The 25499-nt window shown below is 39.6% G+C and overlaps 1 protein-coding gene across 3 annotated transcripts in view; it reads right to left on the bottom strand.

Moving 5' to 3' along the window:
- Positions 1 to 25499, bottom strand: part of GRM5 (glutamate metabotropic receptor 5) — a 282987-nt gene that overhangs the window by 6820 nt on the left and 250668 nt on the right. The window contains exons 7-9 of one of the 3 annotated variants that reach the window (XM_086742894.1): positions 18455 to 19394; positions 3806 to 3901; positions 1786 to 1947 (exon numbers count right to left, since the gene is read on the bottom strand). In XM_086742894.1, the coding sequence (XP_086599020.1) occupies positions 1786 to 1947; positions 3806 to 3901; positions 18455 to 19394 (1198 nt within the window). The remainder of the gene's footprint in view (positions 1 to 1785; positions 1948 to 3805; positions 3902 to 18454; positions 19395 to 25499) is intronic. The other 2 variants (XM_086742905.1, XM_086742916.1) reach the window with 2 other exon arrangements.

Raw genomic sequence — 25499 nt, 5'->3', positions numbered from 1 at the left:
TTATTTCCATGTTGCTTGTTCTGTGGAGATAAGTAACAACACAATACAAAAGAAGAATGATACAGGGCAAAAATTCATTTTGTCCTGTCCTGAGTTCTAGAAGTAAACAACAAATTTTGCAATTATTTTGCAAAGAGAGTTGTTTTCTGTTAACAACAGCAAGGACATTTGTTTATATTACTCCACAAACTGTATTCTGTTGATACCTCCTTTCCTCATGAAAATCACAGCTGACGTTTATGTGAATTCCTTTAACGTGTAAGGATGAAAGAAACTACAAAGTGAGAGAGAGTTGATGGACAGAAACTTTGCCAGTGAGCTCCCAATGCAGCCACCAGCAACACTAATGCTGGCAGCTATTCCAGCAGCATGCCTGGTTAGAACAGAAAATGAAGTGTCTGGTATCTGAATGAAACATTTCTAGGACGCCTATTATCATGACCCAGAATGCAAAAATGATTTTGATACCAGGTGTAACTTCTTTCCTTTATTACTGTGACCTCATCCAATTGTTAATTAAGGCAGCTATGCTAGGTTTCATTTCTCATCCAAAAAATGTCACTTCAAGCATCTCTGAGCAGATCTCTACTACGCTGGAGCATCGTATTGACTGGATAGAGAGAGGACAAGGCCATCTCCTGAACTGTGAGTTCTTCTTGTTGATGCACAAAACTTTAGGATGCTTTCAGCATTGCTTAGCCAGCATGTTGGGGTTTTTTTCATTGATAATTTGCTAAAGGTATGAAATTGAAACTGGGAAAATATTAATCATCAGCTTACCCGACCCTGAAATCAAGAGCACAAGCAGTGCACAAGAAGAAAATAAAAAAAAAGAAAAGAAATATCCAGTTGTATCTCCAGAGTCAAGGGTTCATTTGAATTCTGTCCTCTGTGAAGAATACACAATTTGAGGAATTTCATGTGTTTGGCATGCCTGATACATAGTTACAGAGGTATTTGCGCACAAGGGACTTACCAGCAGAAAAATTACTCTTGTGAATTATTGAGTAGTTTCTTATTCATTGCATTTAATCAAATCAGAAACGCAAATATGATACAATAAATTTAAAGAAAAAGAATTTATGATGACTGCTTTGTGAAAGCCTCATAAAACATACCATTCTATAATTGATTTTTATCAGATACATGTGAATGATGCTCACAGGTGATGTAGCATGTAGTAACTTCTCTTAATCAGAAATAGCCTTACAAATCATCACATAGTGTACCCATTACTGCTATTTTTATGTAACTTTTCATCTTGAAAATTCCCAAATCATTTGTAAGACTAATATACTGAGATAGTTAGGCAAAAATGTGAAAAATATCCACACTAGGGCTGGAAAACATATATAATATTGCACAAGGGATTTGAGAACGTGAGCTGAACAATACTGTCCAGTATGAAATTGCACAGCGTTTTTTAGGTTGAAAGGATGTAAGTGGGATTTGGTCAGTATCACGAGACCTCTTCGTCCTGTGAGATGATGAGATTTGTTCATTATTCATAAATAGTCAGACCCCTGCATCTGTCTTTTCCATCTGCACTTCATCTCAGTGACTTCTAGCACTGGTCTGGTACTTACTGAGACAGGAGAACGGCACCTACTTTCCTTTCTGCAACATCTACATTCTCTCTGGAAGGTTCCTAGGCTGTTCAGTGGCAACTCTACTTTGCTCATGAAATTTGACAAGGACCACTGGCCAGGACACTGTGGCTGGAGACAACAAAACACAGCCATCAAATGCAATTGCACTCTCTGTTAAGCAGCAAGTGTTCTTAACTGTTTGAGTAGGTCTTGCAGCTGACAGTCTTGCTGTGGAACTATTAGACTGACACAGTTTCCAGACTTTTTGACTGTTAGGGCATCCTCTTTAACAGGAACCTTTTTCTCCTCTCTACTTGACTCAGATCGATTACAGTCTGGAATGCAAACAGATTCTTCACTGTGAAGATATAAAATATAAAAAAGAAGTTTTTCAAGTGTGTATATATGGCCAGGCAAAACAGAGCTGAATATTGTACAACAAAATACAGTTGTTTGACATTTACATATACTTTTCTGCTCTTGAAAATTCTCTTATATAGTGACTCCAGATAGCTTTTAAATGAAGGATAAACATCACCAAAGGCAATGCAATGTAGGAAAAAAAAAATTCAGACAACACACAGACAAGAAACAGAATCCCAGCTGATGAAAAAATAACAGACGTGTATACATTTTGTACAACGTGAGTGTTCCTGATGTTACTTGGACAGCAAGAGGCCCCCAGGTGTGTGCTCTGTGGTGTTGTAGCTGATAGCCTTATATACATGGATGAATATTATTGTACCCAAGGGGGACATAACACTGTGCAAGTGTTTCACTGAACACCCTCCTACAATGGTAAAATTCACCTGTGATGTAACACTTGGGAAAACTAAAGAACAAGCAGTAATGGCTTTAAACTGAAAGAGGGTAGATTTAGATTAGACAGAAGGAAGAAATTCTTCACTATGAGAGTGGTGAGGCACTGGCACAGGTTGCCCAGAGAAGCTGTGGATGCCCCATCCCTGGTAGTGCTCAAGGCCAGGTTGGATGGGATTTTGAGTGACCTCGTCTGGTGGAAGGTGTCCCTGCCCAGGGCAGGGGGGTTGGAATTGGATGATCTTTAAGGTCTCTTCCAACTCAAACTCTTCTATGATTCTTTCTATGATTGTATGATTCTATGGCTCTGTAATTTGTTTGTTCTGTGCTGTAAGGATACATTTATAAGTACGTTAAAGAGGTTGATAGGGAATAAGTAGATCTTTTAATAAACGGTAAACGAAATTCTTCTAACTTGTAGTAGAGTGTAAAACACAATGATACAATGCTTATTAAGAGTATTGCTTCATGAAAGATTTATAACCATCTGTGAGAAATGTGACTTATTCATTTATTAATGGAGATGTCTGGAGAAATGGATTTTCTGTCCTTTGGGAGAGTTCAACATTTGGAAATCTGACTGGACTCAAAATGAGATGAACAGCTGAAATCTCCAAGTATTTCACAGAATGAAATAATTTGAACTATTTCAGTACAAAAATATCAAACTAGCAATATTGAAAGTTTATCCCAGTAACAGTGAAAAAAATGTATGATTTGATATTCATTAAAATGCTAACACTGATGTATAATGTTATGTAATATATAATGGCCAAAGCAAAATTGAAAATAGATATGTAAATGAAATAGAGAAAGTTATGAAAAATATGTTCTGGACTCTACTTAAAATGAGTTTGAAAGCTTTCCTTAAAACCACTGTAAAACTCAGTACTTTCCCACAAGGCATTTTGATTGAGAAGAACCAACATTTTCATATTGAAAATCTTTTTATCAATCAGATTTTCTCTGCTCTTTTTAAAAGCTCTTCTGATTGCACCTAATGTAACCCCTAAAATGTATTGGGGCCACCATTCCAGGGGAGTTCTGGAGCTGCTTCCTCCAAGCTTGAATGCTATATCTTTTCATCTGCTCTACTGGATTAATGAGTCGGGTATGAAGCTTCTCCTCCCCAAAGCACCATATTATGACAACATTACACAGGACACGTGGTTCAGATCACTCGAATGAACACGGTGCAGGGTTTTTTTTGGTGGGTAGATGGAACATAGAAATCAGCAGTGGCTACACGTTTTCTTTCTTTCTTTTTCTTTTCTAAACATACTATATGGGATGCACAGGAATTACAGACAGAGGATCTGGCCTGGCATTGTCCCAGGGCTGCTCCTCTTGCTCACAGACATATCACACTGCCCTAAGGCCACATGCTGTTTGCTTACCTGGTCATTGTAGCTCTCCCACCATTCCCCATACTCCCTTTTGGGGTGAAACACTCTATTTCCGACTTGTGCGGGGCCAGTCTCCTGCCTTTGTACCTAATAAATCATGACAACAACAGGAGCAAACAGAAAGAAGTGATTGTGTGCTCAGCTTTCTGTGACAGCTGCTGTGCAAAGGGCCATGCACATGAACGCTACTGTGGCAGTGGTGGGGTATAATGCAAAGCAGCCATGGGTGCACAAAGCCCCAGACCTGTGCTAAAGCAAACAGGGCTATGCAGGAGAGGTGCTCACCGTTTTCTTTTTTTTTTTTTTTTGTATATATAGGAGGAGCTAAAAAATTCTACAGAATAGATAAAACACTAATCTTCTGTCTTTAATACTTCTTGGAGTTAAACCAAAATGTTTGGCTAAATAGTTTGAGGGAAACAACACTTAAATTAAGGATTAGTGACAAAACAGCTGGTGGCCACATTCTCACTCCTAACTTAATCTTCTCTGATCCTCCATCTCTGTAACACTTGACCTGTTCCTCTGCTTGTCAAAGAAAGCACCGGTGTAGTTGATTGTTTGGATAAAATTTGAGTGGGCTCATAGTTCATGTTGTGAATGGGCTTTTCTCTTTCCATTAGCAATAAAAGGTGGCTAGATGAGTTACTGAGATGCAGACATAAAGTCAAGTCCAATCAATCCCAATCCTAGAGCCCAGTGCAGTACTATAAATGTTTTAAATACCATACCTTGCACTTGGATGAAAAATTCACTTGGATAAACAGATTAATGCTTGAGGACCTAATTAATCCCTGGATAGGATGCCAGGATAAGACCTGGTCATCATCTACTCTCTGAAGCGCCTAATTGGGATGTGAGCACTGAAGAGGTCTTATGCTGGCTTTCTTCCCAGTGGTGAGTTTCATCCTAATTGTACAAATTCTTGTGCTAGATGTTGAAATACCTATTTAAATGCTTTAATAAAATCTGGGCAAAATGCCTGCAGTTGTCTTCTCAAAGGGTTTGTAATATCCCATTCCTATATGCTATGAGGTGCATTGTGAGTATTTAACACACTTGTGTGGGGAAGCCTGTACATTTTAACACTGCTAACATAACAGAATAAATGACTTATTTATTCCTTGTCCATTAACCTGATCTAGATAGCAAAAAGTATCCCGAAGAGCACAACCCTGTAAAAGAGAAATAACCTGAGTACACACAAAGTCAGGCTAAGTTTTTAATGCAGTTGTAGTAGATCCTGAGAGACAGTGTATATTGTGTAAAAAACTGAGGAAGAAGCTTAGTGAACCACAGACAGTACAATTAGGTGTGCTCAGTGCAGAGAAGTCCTTTCATTTACAAATTATAACCTTACTGAGAGGAGGAACAACAGGAGCTTTGCAGACTGGCTACCAAGGTTTTAAGGCAATCCAGAGTGCTGTATGTGCAGTGCTCCCAGATAGGCATGAAGCTCACGCAGCACACATAGATATTAAATGGAAGTCAATTCCTAGAGCGAAGGAAAAAGTTGAGGGGCTTAGAGAGTAGATGAATTCACTGAAAAATACAAAGAAAGTCAAGTGGGATCATACAAATTCAGTTAGGGTAGCCAGAGAGAAAAAGCAAAGAGAAAAGAATGTGCAGAAACTTAACTGGAAAGAAAAGGAAATAAAGTTGGGGTGAAGGTGTTAGACATCAAAGAAAGCAGAGTTTAGGAAGAGCAGGAAGGAAACAAGACTTTACATTTAGATCCGATAACCAAAAGAGGTATTCTGTGTCCAATAAGACAGAAGGAGAAGAAGTCAAGACTAAAAGAAGGAATTTAGAGACTCTAAATGCTCACAGTAAGTTGAATACTAAAAAGTAGTTAATAGAAGGAAACAAGAGGTAACTGTCCTTAGTAACTCCATCTTGAAGAACCCCTGGTTAGAATGAACTGTGACACTGAAACAGGTTGCCCAGAGAGGTGGTGGATGCCCCATCCTTGGAAACATTCAAAGTCAGGTTGGACAGGGCTCTGAGCAACCTGATCTGGTTGGAGATATCCCTGCTCCTTGCAGGGGGGTTGGACTGAATGGCCTTTAAAGGTCCCTTCCAACCCAAACTATTCTATGATTGTACGATTCTATGCATGTGACTCAGATAAAGAAAATCCCCAAATTCCCCATTTCCCAGTCATTAGCATAAGTTTCACTACCATGAAAGTCAGTGGAATGGATCTCGGAGAGACTGATATGAATCTCACAAGTTTTCCTATCCATTCAAGAGCAAATTACACCATCAGAAATAGTATGTGGTCACAGAATACCCCAAAGCCTTGTACCATAGTACCTCTTCCACTGCCGTTCATTCAGTGTTAAGTATACATATAATTATGAAAACAGTAACCAAACTAGAATCAACTCTTCTAGTGTGGAAAGTGCATCTAACCAGTGCACGGAAATTGCAAAGTTCTTTGAGTGACCATTCTGGAAAGGGATACCAGAGGTTCTGTGTTAAAAGGATTTTCAGCTTTCAGAGCAGATAAAGGACGTGATTTTGCTTCACAATGTCTCGCATTAGAAAAATGTCCCCTTTCTGGTTGTTAAAATAAAGGATTACTTTAAAAGATTTAATCTGTGAAGAGAAAAACCCCTTAAACATTTCTTTGTAGTTGTCATAACAAATGCTAATGTCAAAATGTATTTAGTATTTCAGCTGGTGTATGAAGGAAGTATAAAGCACTGCAGTGTGAGCAGTATTTGCAAGAACAGGTTTATTTTCTCCAGGTCAATTCCAAGACTATGTATTAGTTAGAAAAGAGAGAGAAGACTTTGCTTCTCTGCAGAAAGGCAGCTACTGAATCCTATTGAAGGATTTAAAGGATTTTGGGTAATTTTTAATGTTTCTTTGGGGTTTTGGGTGTGGCATTGTGGGCTGTGTCATTTTTTTTTTTTGCAGAGGGGTGAGTTTTCTTAAGAACAAATGCTTAATGATACATATTAATATGTTTTATAAATGTTCATCAGGGTCAACACTTATAAATGTGTAGATGTCTACCTTTTTTTTTTTTTTTCCAGTGAAGATGTAGGCCCCTGTACTGGCAGGAAGTGATACTCTTTAGATATGGACTTTATTGTGCTATGCCTACACTTTAGAACAAGGTGCTGGTATCCTGGTCATCCTGACTTCATGTTAGGGTGAGAACCAGGTGTGCCCATGGCCCCTCCTGCCCCTGCTCTCTCCTGGTTTCCATGCAGAGGGTCTTGGATGTCTTGACCAGCAATCCAGTCCATATGGCAGTATATCCCTTATCTGGAGGGTGTTGGCGGGCCAGACCTAGAAGATGTGCCATAGCCCACATTTCTCTATAGTTTGGTTGAAGACTTAGTCAAATCCTTGAAAAATATTCTATGGGTACAATGTGGGTAGTAGTACACAGATTCTGTTAACATTTCCACCCTACACCAGTTGAGAAAGACTATCTAAAAGACAAGTGCTTGCAGTGGTGAAAAGCAGTTGGTTTAGATTATCTGTCCTCTGGGAAAAAAAAAAATCCCAGCAATTAGAAACTGGCTTTTTCTCTTAGACATAAGATTTTTTTTTTCTCTCTCCTTTTTCAGTGTGAGGCAAAAAGTTTAGCTGACTAAGAGATATCCTAGGATATCGGGTTTTTTTTTTTGCAATGCAATGCAAAGCAAAGGTAATTTGCTGTGTAGAAGATGGAGAGCTGTCCTCAATTCATATTTCAAATGCAATCTCATACTCCCATGCAGAAATGTTATTAGCTATGGAGCACTGAATGTGTACTCGGCATTGTTAAGACCCAGAGGAAGCGAGCAGCTCTAATCAACATGCTTATTCTACTTCAAGGTGAGAGTAATGGCCTGAGAAAACTGTACCTTGCAAGGATGGAAAAAGTGATATTTCCACAGGAAAACTCAAGAGGAGAATGGTTCTAGAGCTAAATAGGGCAGTGTTGTAGGGCAGTGATTAATTCTGGGGACTTAAGTTCAGCATTGCAGTGACTAATTCCTAAAGGCCTTGCTAATTAACAAGATTCCAGTTTTTGGTCTGAGATACTGAAAATGGTACTAAGTGTCTAAAGCTGTTTCTGAATCAAGCTTTTCCCCAAGTTAACAATAATCAAAGCAGATAATCTATTAATTCAACCCCAAAACTCTCATTTTGGCTATTTTAGAATTAACCTGAAGCAAGACTTTTTAAACCCCTGAAAGCTGAAATTAATGGAGAAGAGGTTCGGAGAGGAATGGTTCGGAGAGGAGAGGAGAGGAGAGGAGAGGAGGAGATTCAGAAAGCTTTACAGTATGGTGATGAAATCTTGTCTTTTTACTTTCCACTACTTTTACAGAGCCTTTTCAATGTGCTTATGCCTGGGACTTGAACAAGTTACTGATGTTACAAACCCATCGACTTTTTGAGTCCTCGCTCTAGATTTTAATTGTCAGATCTTAAGAACAAGTAGTATTTTTCACCTGCAATATTACTTGGTCTTGATGTTAAGAAATTATGAAGAACCTGTATTTCATAGCAGCAGAGTTAGAGCTGACCTTTAGACTAGATTAGACAATATGTGTATGAAGATTTCTGCATAAACGGTAAAGAATTTACTCTGAAGAATAATTAGTGTTGTTAATGTAGGGGCTACTTTGAGCTACAAACATTATGTTCTCTAAAATCTGTTTGGCAAGGTTGGTCGTACTATCTTGATGTTGCATCACGTTGCACTGAATACTTTCAAAGGGGTTTCACCTTATAGTGTGACCTTTTCCTATTTATATAATGGCTAAAATAAATTACATATTACTAAGCCTGGCACTTTTTGTTCCTTTAAAAAAAAAATCATCTTATAAACATTGTTTGCTTAATAGCACAATTTCAGCAAGCAAAATTACTTTAAAGTCAAACTCACAATTTATTTTTTTTTCAAGTGCAGCGTAATCTTTTCCTTTTTTTTTAGAGCTTATTCTAATTAAGCAATCATATGTAACTGCAGCTGGTGAATTAAAATGACAGTTTTGATGGGATGATATAAAAAGCATTATACTGGCTCAAGGGAAGATTAGATTGATAGCAAAATGTTTCCGATGTGTTTGTTTACCTTCTTCCAGAAAACGTATTTCTGAAATGTTGGACAAACAGTAGTGCTGGATTTTGATATAGTAGGGTCTGATTTACTCAAGACTTCTTGTTCTACCCATTCTGTTCACTATGCTGAATTTCTGTCCTCTCTTCTTCGTGTGTAAATAACTACAGATGCCATAGGAAGCTCTCATTATTTTATCCATTATTTCCTTCATTATGTTGAAAGTGGAAGCTACACCTCATTTGCTCTGAAGCATTTTAAATGTTAGAAACTTTTCTAGGTTTGTGAAACAGATGGATGCAATGCCTTAACTTGGTTTTAACATGGCTTTTTTCAGTTTTGCTGACTTATAAGAGGTTTCTCTTTTCCAATGCTTTTTATTACTTGGATCTGTTATGCTATCCTGTATATTTAATATATTAACTCTATTTGGTTTTCTAATGTTTTACATCTTCAGTGCTTGTTTATTAGATTTTTAACCTTTCATTTTATGTAACCTCATTATTGGATAGCGTACTGTAAAATGACTTAAGTTTTTTTGGACAACGTATAATTGTGTTATAAGTCATCAACTGGCAGCAAACGAGATAATCACTGCAACATGTAATACTATAATCAAAACTACAGCAAACTAAGACAACTTTGTGTTTATATATTTTTAAACAGGCACTTGGCTTTCATTTCAGACACAGTTATTAAAAAAAAAATAAATCTTTAACCAGAAGCAGTTCTAAGTCAGCTGAAATTCCAGCTCTTCTACCAGTCCACACCAACTTTCCGTGTTCATGTGCAAATACCTTTTTTTTTTAATAGTTCATGCAGGTATTTCCATAGTGGCAGACTGGATCATCTCTTGTTTTGACCTTGGAAGGAGGGTGGATGTTCTAGTCTTCTGCTTATCAAATTAATTACAATATCAGTTCATGTCAAAGTTTCCTTTGGAAAGAACCACAGGTTCCTTTGGTAGAAAAACCTGTGCTCAAGTCAGATGGTAGTTTGCAACAGGATCTACATCCTAATGGACATAAGATCTGTTGCATGGATTGTCTGGTTGCTCGTCAGCATGACTGATAAAGACAATAGTGATATAGTATATAGTGACATTTATTTGTCACCAGAATTTTGGGAGACAGGTTTGAAGATAAAAAAAAAAAGGGTAAAAGGGCTAGACACTGCTATTAAAAACCAGAAAACTCATTCTCAGCTCTTTCTTTCTCTAAAGTAATATCAAGCTGCTGGCTCCCATCTTCACTGTTCCTTCCTTTTATTTTTTTTTTTTTTTAGTACACTAGCAAGACTGCATTTTGCAATCTAGAGCATATTTATGTAAGAGTAGGCAGGGAACTGTTTACTACATCATTTCATTTGCATAGTTCGTCTATGATATTTGGTTCAAAATGATGGGGACACTATCTTAATAATATAAATAATTAAAAAAATTAAACTCTAATACATGTGCTCAGTTAATGCAGCCAAAAAAATTCTGTCAATCAATCAGTATTTTAATTAAATTTAAGTTGAGGGGAAAATTCAAAACAACACTAGCACTGCACACAAATTAAAAATCATTGTAATCAGGGCATTCAATAATATAAATTCATTATGCAGATGGAATGTTTTAGCAGCAATTCATCAAAATCTTTCAGATCTAATACCTTTCACTGAGTTTTATAAATTTTTCTTCAATTATTTCACAATATTTGAAATTTAATTAATCATAGTATCAAACTTGTCCAAAAAGACACTGGGACTAATTTATTTAGGGAAAAATTAAGAACTCAAACCATCCAGTAATCTTGCAAACTAATTTTTTATAGCATATTAGATTAAAATAGCTCTGAATGATCAATTTGGGAACCGTTTCATTAATAAATGAAGACTAACCAGTCAAAAAGATAATTACTTCCTTTGAAGAGTCAAATTTTTTTTTTCCTGCATGCATGAAATTATCTTTTAGCAAGGCTATGAAGCAAACAAATAATATGCTGTTGTATCATCATGGCTAGGTTTCGTTTTCAAAATAAGAGCAATACCCTTTGAACCAAACCTTCACCTCATGTAAATTGTTACCTGCTCTAATGACATTATGTCATGTAAGAAGCTTACCCCTCACATTTTGCTATTGTTTCGTAGTGCAAAGCCATCTAAGCACTTTCATGCAGTTCGTATTTGATAGTCCCCTTAAATAGCATCTGTAGAAATTAACTTCTTTTGGGGGGTAGATGATGATTTCTCAGTGATATATTTTGCCTTACAGTAATCTCTAGTCCTGCTTTGTGCAGCACTATCATTTATCAGCTTCCACTGGGTTTTCCTGCACTGAGACGAGCAATGGCTAAAAGCTATTCACTGCTGCAGTTCAAGGATGGTGCAAGTCATTTCTATAATGTACCTTCTTAGGCATTAATTCTTCTGATTCACATTCTTCAATAATCTCCTGGTTAGTTCTCCATACACACAGAAGTTGATTTTAATTAGTAAAAGTCACCAATAAATTATTTGTCTGTTCTATAAAACTTCAGGATTTCAAATAAAGTCCCTTTTTTACTTTTTTTTTTTTTTTTTTTTTTTTTGCACAGCTACATAAAACCAGAATTGTAAAGGTCTTTTAGTGTAAAGCTAATAATAAAAGCCTGATAGGTTAAGTACTTGTGGGGTACAAGAGGTGCAGGCTGGAATCTCTCCTCTGCCATTGTCTGTCATTAAAAACAATTTTTCTCTTCGCCAGGTTAGAAAATAACTCTCTGCCTTTTTAAATCAGTGTTTATTTTATACAAGATGGAATGGCTCCACTGGGCTCCAGTAGGAAAGCAATCCATGCTGGCATAACTGACAGGCTGCTGATACAGCTCCGTACGAGAGGACATAAACAGTCTTGAGCTCAGTATTGTGAGATTACAACCTCTTCTATATTCAGTTTCATGTTTCTATGAGTGAACCAGTGCAGTGACCCGCAGAAACTGCAGCACTCATGATTTTTATTAACTCTGTAACTGTTGTTCTATGGATTAGGAAAGTTATGTTTTCCCTTATTTTGCCAGGCAATGGACCTGATGGAGTGTTAGTCTTAGTGTACCCTCTGACCAGGCAGATCACCAAAAGTATCTCAGCCCTTTGGTTGTGAAAATTGTGGATATGAACCTATAACCCATGCCCTGAAAAAGTCCAGTAAGTAATAAGTTTTTACAAACTAGTTTGTAAGAGAAGTGTAGTGTTCCTTTATCATCATTCAAATGTGTCAGAGAAATTGTTCAAGCTGCATATAAATGAAGACAAAATTGACACTTGTACTGTAAGAAATGTGTCCCAATAGAATATGCTGTGGCAGAAGCTCATGATCAGTATCTTTCTCAACGGGCGTACACGTGAGGAATGCGAACCAGCTTCAGCTTTCCACAGAACTCCCCCAGTTTTTCTGGTACTCCATTTTCTTTACAGGATTGAAGGCTCCATGTTGAATAACAGCCCTGTTTTGTCTCTTGGGCAGCTTATCTTCCTGAGGCATAGGGAATTTGAATCTCTCTCATTTACATCTGAAATCCTCATGCTGATAATTCACACACATATTCTAAAAATATTTGATCACAGCTTGATGGCTGTGGCTTCAAATCTATCCACTTATTCAAGAATGTGGCTTTCAACTGGGCAAAATTTGATATCTGGGCAATGGGAGTTGCATGGACTGCATCCTCGAGCCTCTTGGCAGGGTGTGTGTAACAGGGTCAGAGGTTTATTCTGATGGAGATTCTTATTTGTCTTGGAAACTCCGTGTCTTCCCAGGGCTTTCCTAATAATGCAACACAGCAGCAGTCAGACCTTGAAGAAGTTGTTGGAACAGTTAAGGTTGCTCAAGTTAGTTCAATCCTGAAGTGTTCAGTTCACTTTAAATAGATTTTAGTCAGGTTCAGAATTAGAAGGAATGCTTGAAAAATTTTCTGAGAAAAAAAAAAAGAGTGGATTTTTGGAGGAATTTAAATTCAGGCTTCTGAAAAAACTCATTTCAAGATTTTGATGCTGAGATATGACATGCTGATACATTACATAATATTTAGACTGCAATATTTTTAAACCTTGAATGGCAACTTCTAGGCTGATCCAAGCATATTTTTCTTATTCGTGAATCAAAATAGCTCCTGTTTGAATTGTAACAAAACAGATACAGTCAGTCACAAGAAGGGAAAAAGAGAGAGAAGAGGTAAGGGGGAAAACCAGCTGTTCCTTGCAGAAAACAGAGCACACAGTGTGATGGTAGACACCTGTTTCCAAAATATTTGATTATGGCACAGTTTGGGACTGTCTGATGTAAACACTAATTATAGCCGTTGGTGGTCCAGGGCTGAATCCAGTCCAGTGGAAAAATCTACCTTGCTTATCATGTTTTTCTCATAGGAGACAAGGAGTGGTGTTTCACAGCATGTGAGCCTGGACATCTGAATGCTTTCTCTGACAACTCTGCAAGGCAGGTGCTTGGTCCCTCCAGCTGTTATAATGATACCAGTGTAGTGCTTGAGAGGGAGAAAAAATTCTCCCAAATGGCACCTGATTTTAGATGGATGTGTGAGCATCTTTGTCTAAGTTGAGTAAGGAAAACCAAAATTCATAGTAATTTATACAGTAAAAATTATGTGGCTCGCCTGAGGGTGAGTGTTGGCTCACTAGAGCAAGGGATCCCCACTCCTGAATGAAAGCCATCAGTCACTTCTGCAGATGTCTACAGAGCAATGGCCCATTCTGGAATCACATTGTGGTAGAGAAACTTTTAAAGAGGACAAGGTAATACACTAAAACCCAAATGAGTAGTTAATTTGCTTTGACAGCCACAGTTTATGTTTAATTATTTTGGAAATACTGCATCATCTAATAAATCCTGGTGGAACAAAGCATTGCTGCCACACCAGGCTATTAAGCCTTAATATCAATGAGATCTGTTAGTTGCTGTGGATGAGTATCTGTGATAAGGTGAAGAAATCAATGTGCGTCTTTTTCCTGTTGTCTAGTATTGTGCTGTTCACATCTGTAAGGAGGAATTATCTACCATTATCTGACTTTCCTGGTGATGATTCTTTCCTGTTGAGTGTTCACATCTACCTGCCTGGGTAACCGATTGAAAGTACTGCTCAGTCTTTTTGCTGAAATAAATAATTACTTTCAGCAATCCTAACACATTCAGAAGATTATAATCTGTCTTGTATTGTTTCAGGAGAGTACATTTGGCTTATACTGGGCACCTGCCAGCTTCTGTCTTTTGAGAATATCGTAGAAGAAACTTGAATGACTCCTACTTCATCACAAGGAGAATGGACAACTGACAGTCAAAAAAACCTACAGCTGCCTAGTTCCTTTCCTCTGCCTTTCACTGTCACTGCAGATACAAATAAATGGGGAAGCATATGAATTATGTATCTAATGTCCAAGCAGAGAGCCTTACCTGGGGTTTACAGTGGTGTTTTCTGGCCCCACTCTTCTTTCAGAGGTTCCCACCTCACTGCCTCAACAGCTCTGCTGTTTGTGTCCACCTCACAGCCTTATCTATAGAAGGATGCCGGGTTCCTTTTAGTTTTCCCACACCATATTACAGGCTGGAATGGTGCAGAATTTTCTGCTGAAGTAACTGAGCAACCCTGAAGGTGGGATGGGGACCTCAAAAAGAAGTAGCTAAGGGCAGAAACCATTGTGACTTCCACAGCCAACAGTGGGGAGAATTGGAGAGGAGCAGTGTCAGCTGCACTGTGAAGACTTGGGAGCAATTCAAAGGGCAGAAAGAAAAATATCGGTAGGATTTTTAAGACTGCTTAGTACATACGTGTGAAAGACACAGTGTTTAGGGGTGTTTTTCACACTTTGCTGGTTGCTCAGAACAGTTAATTACCTACCTTAAAGGAAAGCTAACTTACTTTTTACAGGTAGGTGGAGAGAGATGAGTGTGCTTAAAGGGTCGGTATATCTAAGCTTGGAAAAAAGAGTATGCATTATTTGGGCCATTTAAAGACATTTTCCAGAAGATCTAAACACCCAAAGTGGTTAAATTACTGTGTGAATTCCAGGGCTAAGATATTAGAAATGTAAAATAAACTGTGGAGATTCTGCTCTATCTCCCAGGCCAAGGTAGCATACTGAGACGTTTTGGTGTGCAGTCCTGCCTAGAAATATCATAGTAGCAGTTCTTGTAGCAGGAATATACAATCCTTCTCTTACCTGGGATACAGAGTTATGTGAGAATGAGGAGAGGATACATTACATTAGCCCTGTATTTTAGACTCTTGCAAGAGGGCTGTGTAGCATATGTGACGATAGTTCCTGGGATGTTAAGGTAAGACTTGATTAATTTATTTATGGCCTTCCTAGTCCCTGTGAAATTACCTGGTAAGATAACTGGAAGTAGAAGGTCCAGGTGCCTCTCTACACAGGTTTTGTGGCTTTGACTCCAGCTATGTGGTGTTCAGCATTGTTTGTGGAGTCACTTCTGATAACGTTTGGTTTGGTAGCCTTACTTTTAAATGAGGGTAGAACAGATTTTGGTGAGTATTGCTGAATCATCATGAAATGATTTTCATTTCACTAGGTAATGAATAGTTTCACTCTCTTCCTCTACATATTTCAGTACGGGAAGGCTCATTCCAACACATAGCCACAGCTTGCCTGAGTTTTCTTAATTGAAGAACACCCCATGCAAAAAGCCATTTAGAAGTCTAACAGATGCACTGCTTTATTTAGGCAAAAGCAGTCTTGTTATCTGTCATTTTGCAGCTAATGTGAAAGCTCCAAATAGAGCATTGGCATTATCTGTTTGACAATGATTTGATGCAATAGTACACTGTGCTATAAATTAGTGTCAGGAAGCAAAATGCTAATGATAGGGGCCCCTCTATGCACTAGTGACTTAAATAGCATGTTTCTTTAAAATTCAAGTGATTCATTCTCTTTTAAATAAAACCCCTCTGAGCTATTTAAGTAATGCCACGTAGCTGTATTGCATATTTCCTTTGATGCTGAGTACTTCAGTGTTTACTTGAATAACTATCCAAACAAGCTTTTGAGCATTGTAATGAATAAGACCTTGAAACATTTTAATTTGTGTAACAAGATTTTTTTTTAAGAAATATTTGAATATTAAGTAAAATGGTTGGACTCTGTTTGCTCATGCTCTACAGTGAGCAGAATTGAAGCTGAAAGTGGTTTTCTGTTCTTTATGGAGATGATATCAGATGTAGGTGAAGTCCTCAGCAGCATTTTAAATTTACTCACAAATTTCAGGACTCTGTTTTGTTTTCTTTTATGCAACCAAATAGGCATTGATTAGAGACAATTTCCCATCATCGATGGAATCACTTTGCTCTTGGATTCCCAAATCCTTCAGGCACACAGTGACTGCACACTGCTAAAGTCACTGGTGCCATCACAGTTTAACCAGCTGAGGATGCAGACACACACATTCAGGAGTGTCTGTTGCAGTTTTAAGCATTGATGAACACTACTGATGACATAAAAGTTTTTCTCCATGTTCCAAATGAAATGCTGTAGTTCTTTGTATCTAGGCGAATGTGTCAATATATCAGCTTTGTACTGCCTTTTTCATACCTACATGCACATATCAGGGACTCTCAATGCTCTTCAGGATTGAAGACATTTCCAAGATAGTGCCATTGAAAAAGAAGTCACTGTCCATGATGATCTGTTATGTTCTGCTAATAACTTTCTCCTGCAGGTGTTATCTACACATTGAGGGATATAAAGAAGTGGAAACAGAGTCCTCAAAAAGAAGAAAATACACTTTCTCTTTTAGGATATTTAATAGCAGGGCACAGTCCTTAATTTTCAGAACAACAAAAAAAAATATTTTAGAGCAATATCTTTCAAAACTGAGCCTTAACAGATGACTAACAAATCCTTCCCAAGTCCAAGATCTTCCCATCTCTAACTTCATCTTGTTCAGTAAAAAAGTTGTGAGATGGCAAATGAGCTCTGCAGCAAGAGCAAGGGAAAATAATAATGACCTCAAAGAGGAAAAATGCCCTCCTATTGAGAATATATTATGAAGAACATGTCTTTTAGCTGGCTCAGAAGTTTTTATAGGGCTCCTAATCCGAACATCTCAGGTCATTCGGGCATACAGACAGGGGTTGTAGAAAAGGACATCAGGCAACCATCAGTTAAGCTGATGAAGGATTTATAATTTTAAAATACTATCCTACTGTGCACCTGGAAATGAACTGGAAGATGTCATTATTAACAGATTGTAGGTATAAAATATCTTGTAACAGACTGGCCATTTCTGTACCAATTCAAAGTCACTGAAAGAGAAGCATTAGTAATAATCTGACAGAAACAAATAATCACTTTGGCATAATCTGTCCTTCAAGTATTACTAATAAAATCTTCCCTTGAGTGTAAATTGTGGTTCACAGAAAAATGGAAGTACAAATTGCTCGTGTTCCATGACAACTCCAGTTGTGCACAATGGCAGGTCTGTCAATATTCATATTATCAGTCCTAAAATCCACATGTCTTTCAGTAAGGAGCAAAATCTAGCTACTTGTCACATCCAAGCTGAGGAACGACAAAATTGTTTCTCTGCATTTTCATGTAGGCAGAAATTATTTGTTTATGCCAGCAATTAAATAACCCAAATCATCCCCATAACACCCATATCAAAAGTGAAAGGGATCAAAAGATGAAAATGAACCATTGGGACAGGTGTACTTCTACACACTCTGTCTATGAAGCAAGACAGCAATTGTTCTCCAGAGCTCTTCTTCCTCTTCATTGTTCACTTACTGTAACTTTTATACACTGAACATACAAGTTGTCTTCATTATCACTGAATTCAAATAATTCCTTGGGAAGAAACAAAGAAATATCTCACAAGGGAGTATCTGTTCAGTGTAGGAAGGGTAGCAAGACCGAGACCTGTGAGCATCTGAATTTGATGAAGTTAGTTTGATACAGAAAAAGATATCAAGAAAGGTAAAGAAGAGAAGATAGGTGAAGACAAAGAGAAAGAAGGCAGGAAGAGATAATGCAAGAAAGGAAAATCAAGGGAATAGGAGAGAAAAGTATAACAGAGGAGCCATATGAAACAAATCCTCAGATGCCTGAGAGTGGCTGCTCATGATACCACTTCTGATTATGACTCTGCCTTGGTTATGTAGCACTAGCAGCAACCCTGTTGTCTTACTGCTGTGACTAGAGGCAAAATACAGACACTATGCAATTCATTCAAGGAAAAGAGATTGTAAATGGGTACATTAGGGACAAGCCAATCAGTTATATTTCTTGTTCTGTTGCTTTTTTTCTCGTAAGATCTTGTTCCTCTCCCTACATTAAGTGTATAGTTGACAAAGCCAGTACTTCCACCCTTGTAATTGTTTGCCTATTGTTCTGTCTCCTGTTTTTGCACAGATTTTTAACCAAATCAAACTCAAAACTGTTACAAATGTGGGAGAGAGGACTTACTCGTCTCCCAGTGCAGAGCCAAAGGGAATTAATAGATTTCCCTCTGTCCTTCCACTATTAGTTACTCCCAGAAGATCATAACTGCTTCCCCACACTCCCACATTAGCAAACTTTACCTAAGGGTTTCACCAGACGATCCCCTTCTTTTCCACAGGTTCACTAGGCTGCTTGAGCGGCTTGCAGCTGAAGATGACTTTCCATCCCCTACGTGCATGCGGACCACAGTTGATGTGGTGAATGCGCTGCGTACGTTCCTTTCAGGCTTAGCAAGGATGATATAGACCTTGGGCACAAACATACAGCCAAGGGCCACTGTGGCACTCAGACTCACTGAGAAACACATGGTGATTATCTTGTAGTTGCTTCCAAAATATATTGGCACAAAAGCCAGCCAAATGATGCAGGTGGTATACATTGTAAAGGCAATATACTTCGCTTCATTGAAATTAGCTGGGACATTTCTTGTCTTAAATGCGTAAAAGGTGCAACTCAAAATTAATAATCCATTATATCCAAGGGGAGTTACAACACCCAAGTTGGTGGTGTTACAAATCAGGTAGACCTCTCGGATGCTTGGGTAATCATGCATTATATCTGGTGGCTCCATTATAAAGAGGGCAACAATTATGCCTAATTGTATACATATCAAGATAAATGCAATAACCAGTTGGGCGCAGGCACTCATGAACCTAGGTTTCTTTGTACAAATTTTCTTCTTGCTGCCAGCCAGGATTCTTGCAATGCGGTTGGTTTTAGTTACTAGAGCAGAATAACTCATAGCTGGGGAGAGGCCGATGCCAATTCGTTGAAGATAACAGTAAATCTGTTGAGGTTTTGCAATGAGACAGAAGGTGCACAAGTAACCCAAGCAGATGCCGGCTAGAATGATGTAGCAAAGTTCTCGGCTGGATGATTTGACCACTGGAGTATCACGGTACATTATGAATATAGCTGTAACAAACAAGGTGGCCAGCAGACCCAGACATGCAAAAACAACTGCTGCAATTGGTTCAGGATCACCCCATCTGAGGTACTGGACTGGGATGAGGTCACAACCTGAAGAAAAAGAAAAAAATAAGGTAAACTGAAGTATGTGGGAGTGCGATTCTTTAATGATATAGTTACACATTGTCCTGACATTTCTCTTCTTTATCTTTCACGAAGGTGCCATTATAGCAAGGCTAGGCTAAGATTATGTCAATGTAATGGCACAATAAATACTTTTCAGTGACAGCTTATGTCAGTAATACCATTTGTCTGGTGTATAATACGATTACTAAAAAAATGTCCAAGCTCATTAAAATAAATCATCTTTCTTTGCAGTAGAATTTTCCTTTTAAATTATTTAAAATATAGTAATTTATGAACCAATTTCAGAACCAAGTTGCATTACCTTGGTGCAAAATGCTTCAGAGTTGTCTGCATACTGTATGCACTTAAAGGAATCTTTACGGAGAGGAATCTTACAGATTCTAGCTGTCAAGAAAAAGACACTGCTTTTTCTTTTCTCAGGTATGCTGCCTTTTTAAACTATTTTTTTCTGGGATCACAGTTACAGATGATAGGTTATCTGGGATGGCACAGTCTGCTCACTTCTTTATCTGTCATTCATCATTTTGAGATTTCTGAGAAAGTAAAGCCTCATCTAACTTGTGAAATCAAATTGAAGTTGATAAACCATAGAATCATAGAATGGTTAGGGTTGGAAGGGACCTTCAAAGGTCATCTAGTCCAACCCCCCTGCAAGGAGCAGGGACATCCCCAACTAGATCAGGTTGCTCAGAGCCTCATCCAGCCTGGCCTTGAACGTTTCCAGGGATGGGGCTTCCACCACCTTTCTGGGCAACCTGTTCCAGTGTTCTATAACTCGCATCGTAAAATTTTTTTTCCTAATTTCCAATCTAAATCTACCCCCCGCTATTTTAAAACCATTACTCCTTGTCCTATTGCAACAGGCCCTACCGAACAGCCTCTCCCCATCTTTCTTGTAGGCCCCCTTGAGGTACTGGAAGACCACTATCAGGTCTCCCCGGAGCCTCCTCTTCTCCAGGCTGAACAGCCCCAACTCTCTCAGCCTGTCCTCATAGGAGAGGTGCTCCAGCCCTCTGATCATCTTTGTGGCCCTCCTCTGGACCCTTTCCAACTGGTCCATGTCTTTCTTGTGTTGGGGACTCCAGAACTGGACGCAGTACTCCAGGTGGGGTCTCACCAGGGCAGAGTAGAGGGGCAGAATCACCTCCCTCGACCTGCTGGCCACATTCCTCTTGATGCAGCCCAGAATGTGGTTGGCCTTCTGGGCTGCAAGAGCACATTGCCGGCTCATGTTGAGCTTCTTGTCCACTAGCACCTCCAAGTCCTTCTCCTCAGGGCTGCTCTCAATCCATTCTCCGCCCAGCCTGTATTTGTGCCTGGGATTGCCATGACCCAGGTGCAGGACCTTGCACTTGGCCTGGTTGAACTTCATGAGGTTGGCACGGGTCCACCTCTCCAGCCTGTCAAGGTCCCTCTGGATGGCATCCCTCCCTTCCAGTGTGTCGACGGCACCGTACAGCTTAGTGTCATCGGCGAACTTGCTGAGGGTGCACTCTATCCCACTGTCCATGTCGCCGACAAAGATGTTGAACAGGGCTGGGCCAAACACGGACCCCTGAGGGATGCCACTCGTGACCGGTCTTCACTTGGACACTGAGCTGTTGACCACTACTCTCTGAGTTTGGCCATCCAGCCAACTCCTTATCCACCGAGTGGTCCATCCATCAAACCCATGTCTCTCTAGTTTAGAGAGAAGGATGTCATGCGGGACAGTGTCAAAAGCTTTGCACAAGTCCAGGTAGATGATAGCCGTTGCTCGTCCCTTGTCCACCGATGCTGTGACCCCATCATAGAAGACCACCAAATTGGTCAGGCACGATCTGCCCTTGGTGAAGCCATGTTGGCTGTCAGCAACCACCTCCTTGCTCTCCATGTGCCTTAGCATGGTTTCCAGGAGAATCTGCTCCATGACCTTGCCAGGCACAGAGGTGAGGCTGACCGGCCTGTAGTTGCCCGGGTCCTCCTTGTTCCCCTTTTTAAAAATGGGGGTTATGTTCCCTCTCTTCCAGTCATTGGGGACCTCACCAGACTGCCACGATTTCTCAAATATAATGGCCAGTGGCTTGGCAACTTCATCCGCCGGTTCCCTTAGGACTCGTGGATGGATCTCATCAGGTCCCATGGACTTGTGCACCTTCAAATTCCTCAGATGTTCCCGAACCTGCTCTTCAAGTACAGTGGGCGGTTCTTCATCCTCATAGTCCCTGCTTGTGCCTTCCACAGCTTGGGTGGTGAGACAAGAGCCCTTATCGGTGAAGACTGAGGCAAAAAAAGTCATTGAGTACCTCAGCCTTCTCGATGTCCCCGTTAACCAGGACACTGGTTTCCTTCCGGAGGGGGCCTACATTCTCCTTGGACTTTCTTTTGTCCACTACATACCTATTGAAGCTTTTCTTGTTGCTTTTTATATCCCTGGCCAGATTCAATTCCATCAGGGCTTTAGCCTTCCTCACCTGATCCCTGGCCACTCGCACAGCCTCTTTTTAGTCCTCCCACGCTACCTGTCTCCACTTCCACCCTCTGTAGGCTTTCCTCTTCACTTTCAGTTGGTCCAGGAGCTCCTTGCTTATCCATGCAGGCCTCCTGACCTTTTTGCCCGACTTGTTCTTCATCAGGATGCACCTCTGCTGAGCTTGGAGGAGGTGCTCCTTGAATGTGGACCGACTTTCCTGGGCCCCTCTTCCCTCCAGGGCCACCTCCCATGGCACTTTGCCCATCAGGTCCCTGAAGAGGCCGAAGTCCGCCCTCCTGAAGTCTAGGGCTGAGAGCTTGCTGTGTAGTTTCCTCGCTGCCCCGTGGATCTTGAAGTCCACCGTGTCGTGGTTGCTGCAGCCAAGGCTGTCCTTCAGTTTCACATCCCCCACCAGTCCCTCCCTGTTGGTGAGCACAAGGTCGAGCATGGCACCCCTCCTTGTTGGAGACATCTAAATCTATTTCACATTTTACCAATACTTAATTAATGTTTTGGGGAAACAATTTGTTACCAGCTTCTAATACTATTACTTATTCATGTACAGGAAATTTGAAGATAAAAAGTCTTTATCTGACAGTTGGCCTTTACATGCAGACAATGATACAAGTTCTGAATTTTGCTCAGTTTCTAATGTTGCAGCAGAGGTGAATCATAACCCAGCACTTCTCATTAGTTTCAAGCTATTTCATGCCTCCCATGCTTTATTACTCCTTTTACATTCTCTTAGTAAAATACCTGAGAGAAAAGTTGAAAACTTGTCACATTTTCTTCCCCATCACTGGGTGTACTTTACAAGGAGAACCATGCAGTGATTTATTCCTCAATTAAGATTTAAGAACTGGATAGACTTCATAAAGCAATGACTGGTGAGGTTTTGATATAATGGCTTTGCAGCTAATGGTTTCTGACAATGGCACTATGCAGAAAGGGACAACTAGATCAAGTAAAAGAAGTATGGGAAAACAGGACTGTGAGTGTTCAGGTTATGTTGATGGCCAGGATTGTACCAAGGCAAAAGTTCAAAAATGCTTGTAGAAGAAGAACTCTTTCCTATCCCCTAACTATGTGTATGCTCAATGGTCATTTGGACAAAATCCTGCCCCACAGCCCACCTCTTACACTTCATCAACACCTCGAAGCACCTGGAAAGTCCTCTCTCCTAGCTGGCTCAGCAGCTCCAGGTGGAACAGAGCCAGCAGCCTTGTCTTTGGACCCTGCAGTGTGCTGAGGCAATCTTTGGCTTGTGGAAGGGCTGTTAGGAGCCAGTCCAATGTGGAGTACTTGTTGAGTTGTTTCACTCTGCGGTCAATAGCACTTGCTTTTGGAACTGTAGCCCCAGTAAAACTGACATAAAACTGGCTCTCTGTTCTTCTGACCAGAAACGTAGCCAGTGGGAGGAAGGTACTAGATATGCATGTGAACAGCGAGAAAAGCAGATATAAAAAAAAATCAGAGTCCCATTTGACAGTCTGGGAAAAGGTTTAGGGAAAAAAAAAGCATAAAAAATCAAAACCAAATTGCAGATAAGGAGGTATAAGGATTTTTTTTTAAAAAAAAAAAAGTTCTGATATTTTGGAAAAACATCTAGCTACTTTAGAGATGAGTAACATTGTGCCATAAATGAGGAGAGGAGAAGCTCTTGAAAGCTTGACCACTGCCATAGGTCTATTTGTACCCTGTGCTCTCTCTGTAGAAGTAAAGTCACTTATTTTTGATCGTTCATATTGTGTTAAAATTAGTTCATCTGGGAGAAGAGTTCACAGATATGAAGCACTGTATTATAGTCCATATTTTCTGGGGATTTGATCATGACACTGTTTTAATCTGTTACTGTAGTCTTGACACCTAAGAGACTTTACTATGCCTTCAGCATTCATAAAACTCTATTAGCTAAGCACTGAAAATCCCTTTCATGGTAGGCAATATGAAACATATAATTAAACTGGTTCCAAAGGTAAACATGACAGACTAAGGCTTGTAAATAGAATGCACTCTGGAAAGCGAAGGGAATTCACTGAAGTCTCTTAAGTCAACATCATGAGCTGAAGCTCACTGAATCTGGACATGGAGACTAAAACTGGCAGAAAATTACTGCTGGTTTAGTAAGTCCTAAATATTTTTCAGTGGAGTTTCACATCCTGGACAGTGAGTTCAATCCATTAACAAAAGACTTGTTTTTCTCGGTAACTTTTCACAGACCCTTCCAAGGACAGCAGAAGTCCAAACACTAAGGCTGAAACCTAAACAATAACCTAGCCACTTCTTAGTTTTGAACAAAAATCTACACATAACATTTGGCATACATTATTCAAAGTGTATTGACAGCATGCTGTTAGATATTTCATATTAATGCTTCTGAATGTTTCCCTATTTATAATCCAAAAATATGAGAGAAGGATATCTTGACTAGTTGTTTGAGTTTTCACATATGGAGAGCTGAGATGCAAAAATGTAGGAATTAGAATAAAAATCTACATGAAACTGGCAGGGTAGCTTTTATAATAACTTTAAAAAAAATAAAATCCCAAATTGTTACTCAAACTGACAAGGTAAAAGTGAGGATTACACTCTCCAATATCCTGGGTGAGAAAGCAGCCCCATGACATCCACATGGAATATGGACCAACTGAAGTGCAAGAGGACATCTTTAACATTTCAGTACTAAGTTCTAGTAGCTATGACAAACTATTCTGATCACCAGTTCTCTGTCCTGTCCAGGTGAGACTTTCCATAGTTCCTACAGTAGCAGAGATGACTATGTGCTGGCTTCTTACCTGCTGCAGCTCCCAGGCTGGCACATTTACTGAAACCATCCGTGAAGGTGGGTTTGCACAGTCAATGGATGCAGCTGAGAACTGTGCATGTGTTTATTGTGCCACCTCTGCATCACAGCAGTTGGGATTGGTCCCATCTTAAATTGCAAAAGCTGGGGCATTTGTAGCTCAGGAGACTAAGTCTGTAGTAACTCAAATTTAGCTGTGCATTACAGTACAATGGAAGGCCATGAATAATACATTAAAGGTACTCTGTGACCACATGGGTCCTTAATTACACAAATGTGCAGAATGACTGGAACAACTGATGAATCACAGCAATCAGGTCCATCCTTATGTTAGCTCTAATGTTTTGATTTAAGTTTCACCAAAAAAAATGCTGGCTCTGTGTGTTGTAAATGTTTTGTTCGTAATATGTCATGTTCAGCAAACTTTCCATAATGTAAGGCACAATTACAAGTGGATCCTTCTGGCTTTGTTGGCAAGTTCCCCTTCATCCAGCCCAGGAGCCTCCAAGAGCAGTTCATTGAGCTCAGCATTTTTGAACCAGCTCACTTGAGCCTGAAGCACTGTGTGGCTCACTCTGGAGACCTGGGGTGTAAAATGGACTGGAACCAGAAGTCCACATCTTATCTGGAACAAGCAATTGAGGGGAGTAAAGTCCACACACAGCAACAAGGTAGGAGAGAAAAGGACAGACAGACATCCTGGTCGTAATATTGCCACCTGAACCCTTAACTCATCTTCATCTGCTGTCTCCAAGAGGTTGATGTGAAACTGACTTACGGAAATGGTTACATTTCCTTAGGAATAAGAAATAAA

The sequence above is a fragment of the Chlamydotis macqueenii genome, chromosome 1, assembly GCF_036417535.1.
Source record: "Chlamydotis macqueenii isolate bChlMac1 chromosome 1, bChlMac1.mat, whole genome shotgun sequence".
Taxonomy (NCBI): domain Eukaryota; kingdom Metazoa; phylum Chordata; class Aves; order Otidiformes; family Otididae; genus Chlamydotis; species Chlamydotis macqueenii.
The sequence above is the reverse complement of the archived record's forward strand: the minus strand, read 5'-3'. Positions and strand labels throughout refer to the sequence as shown.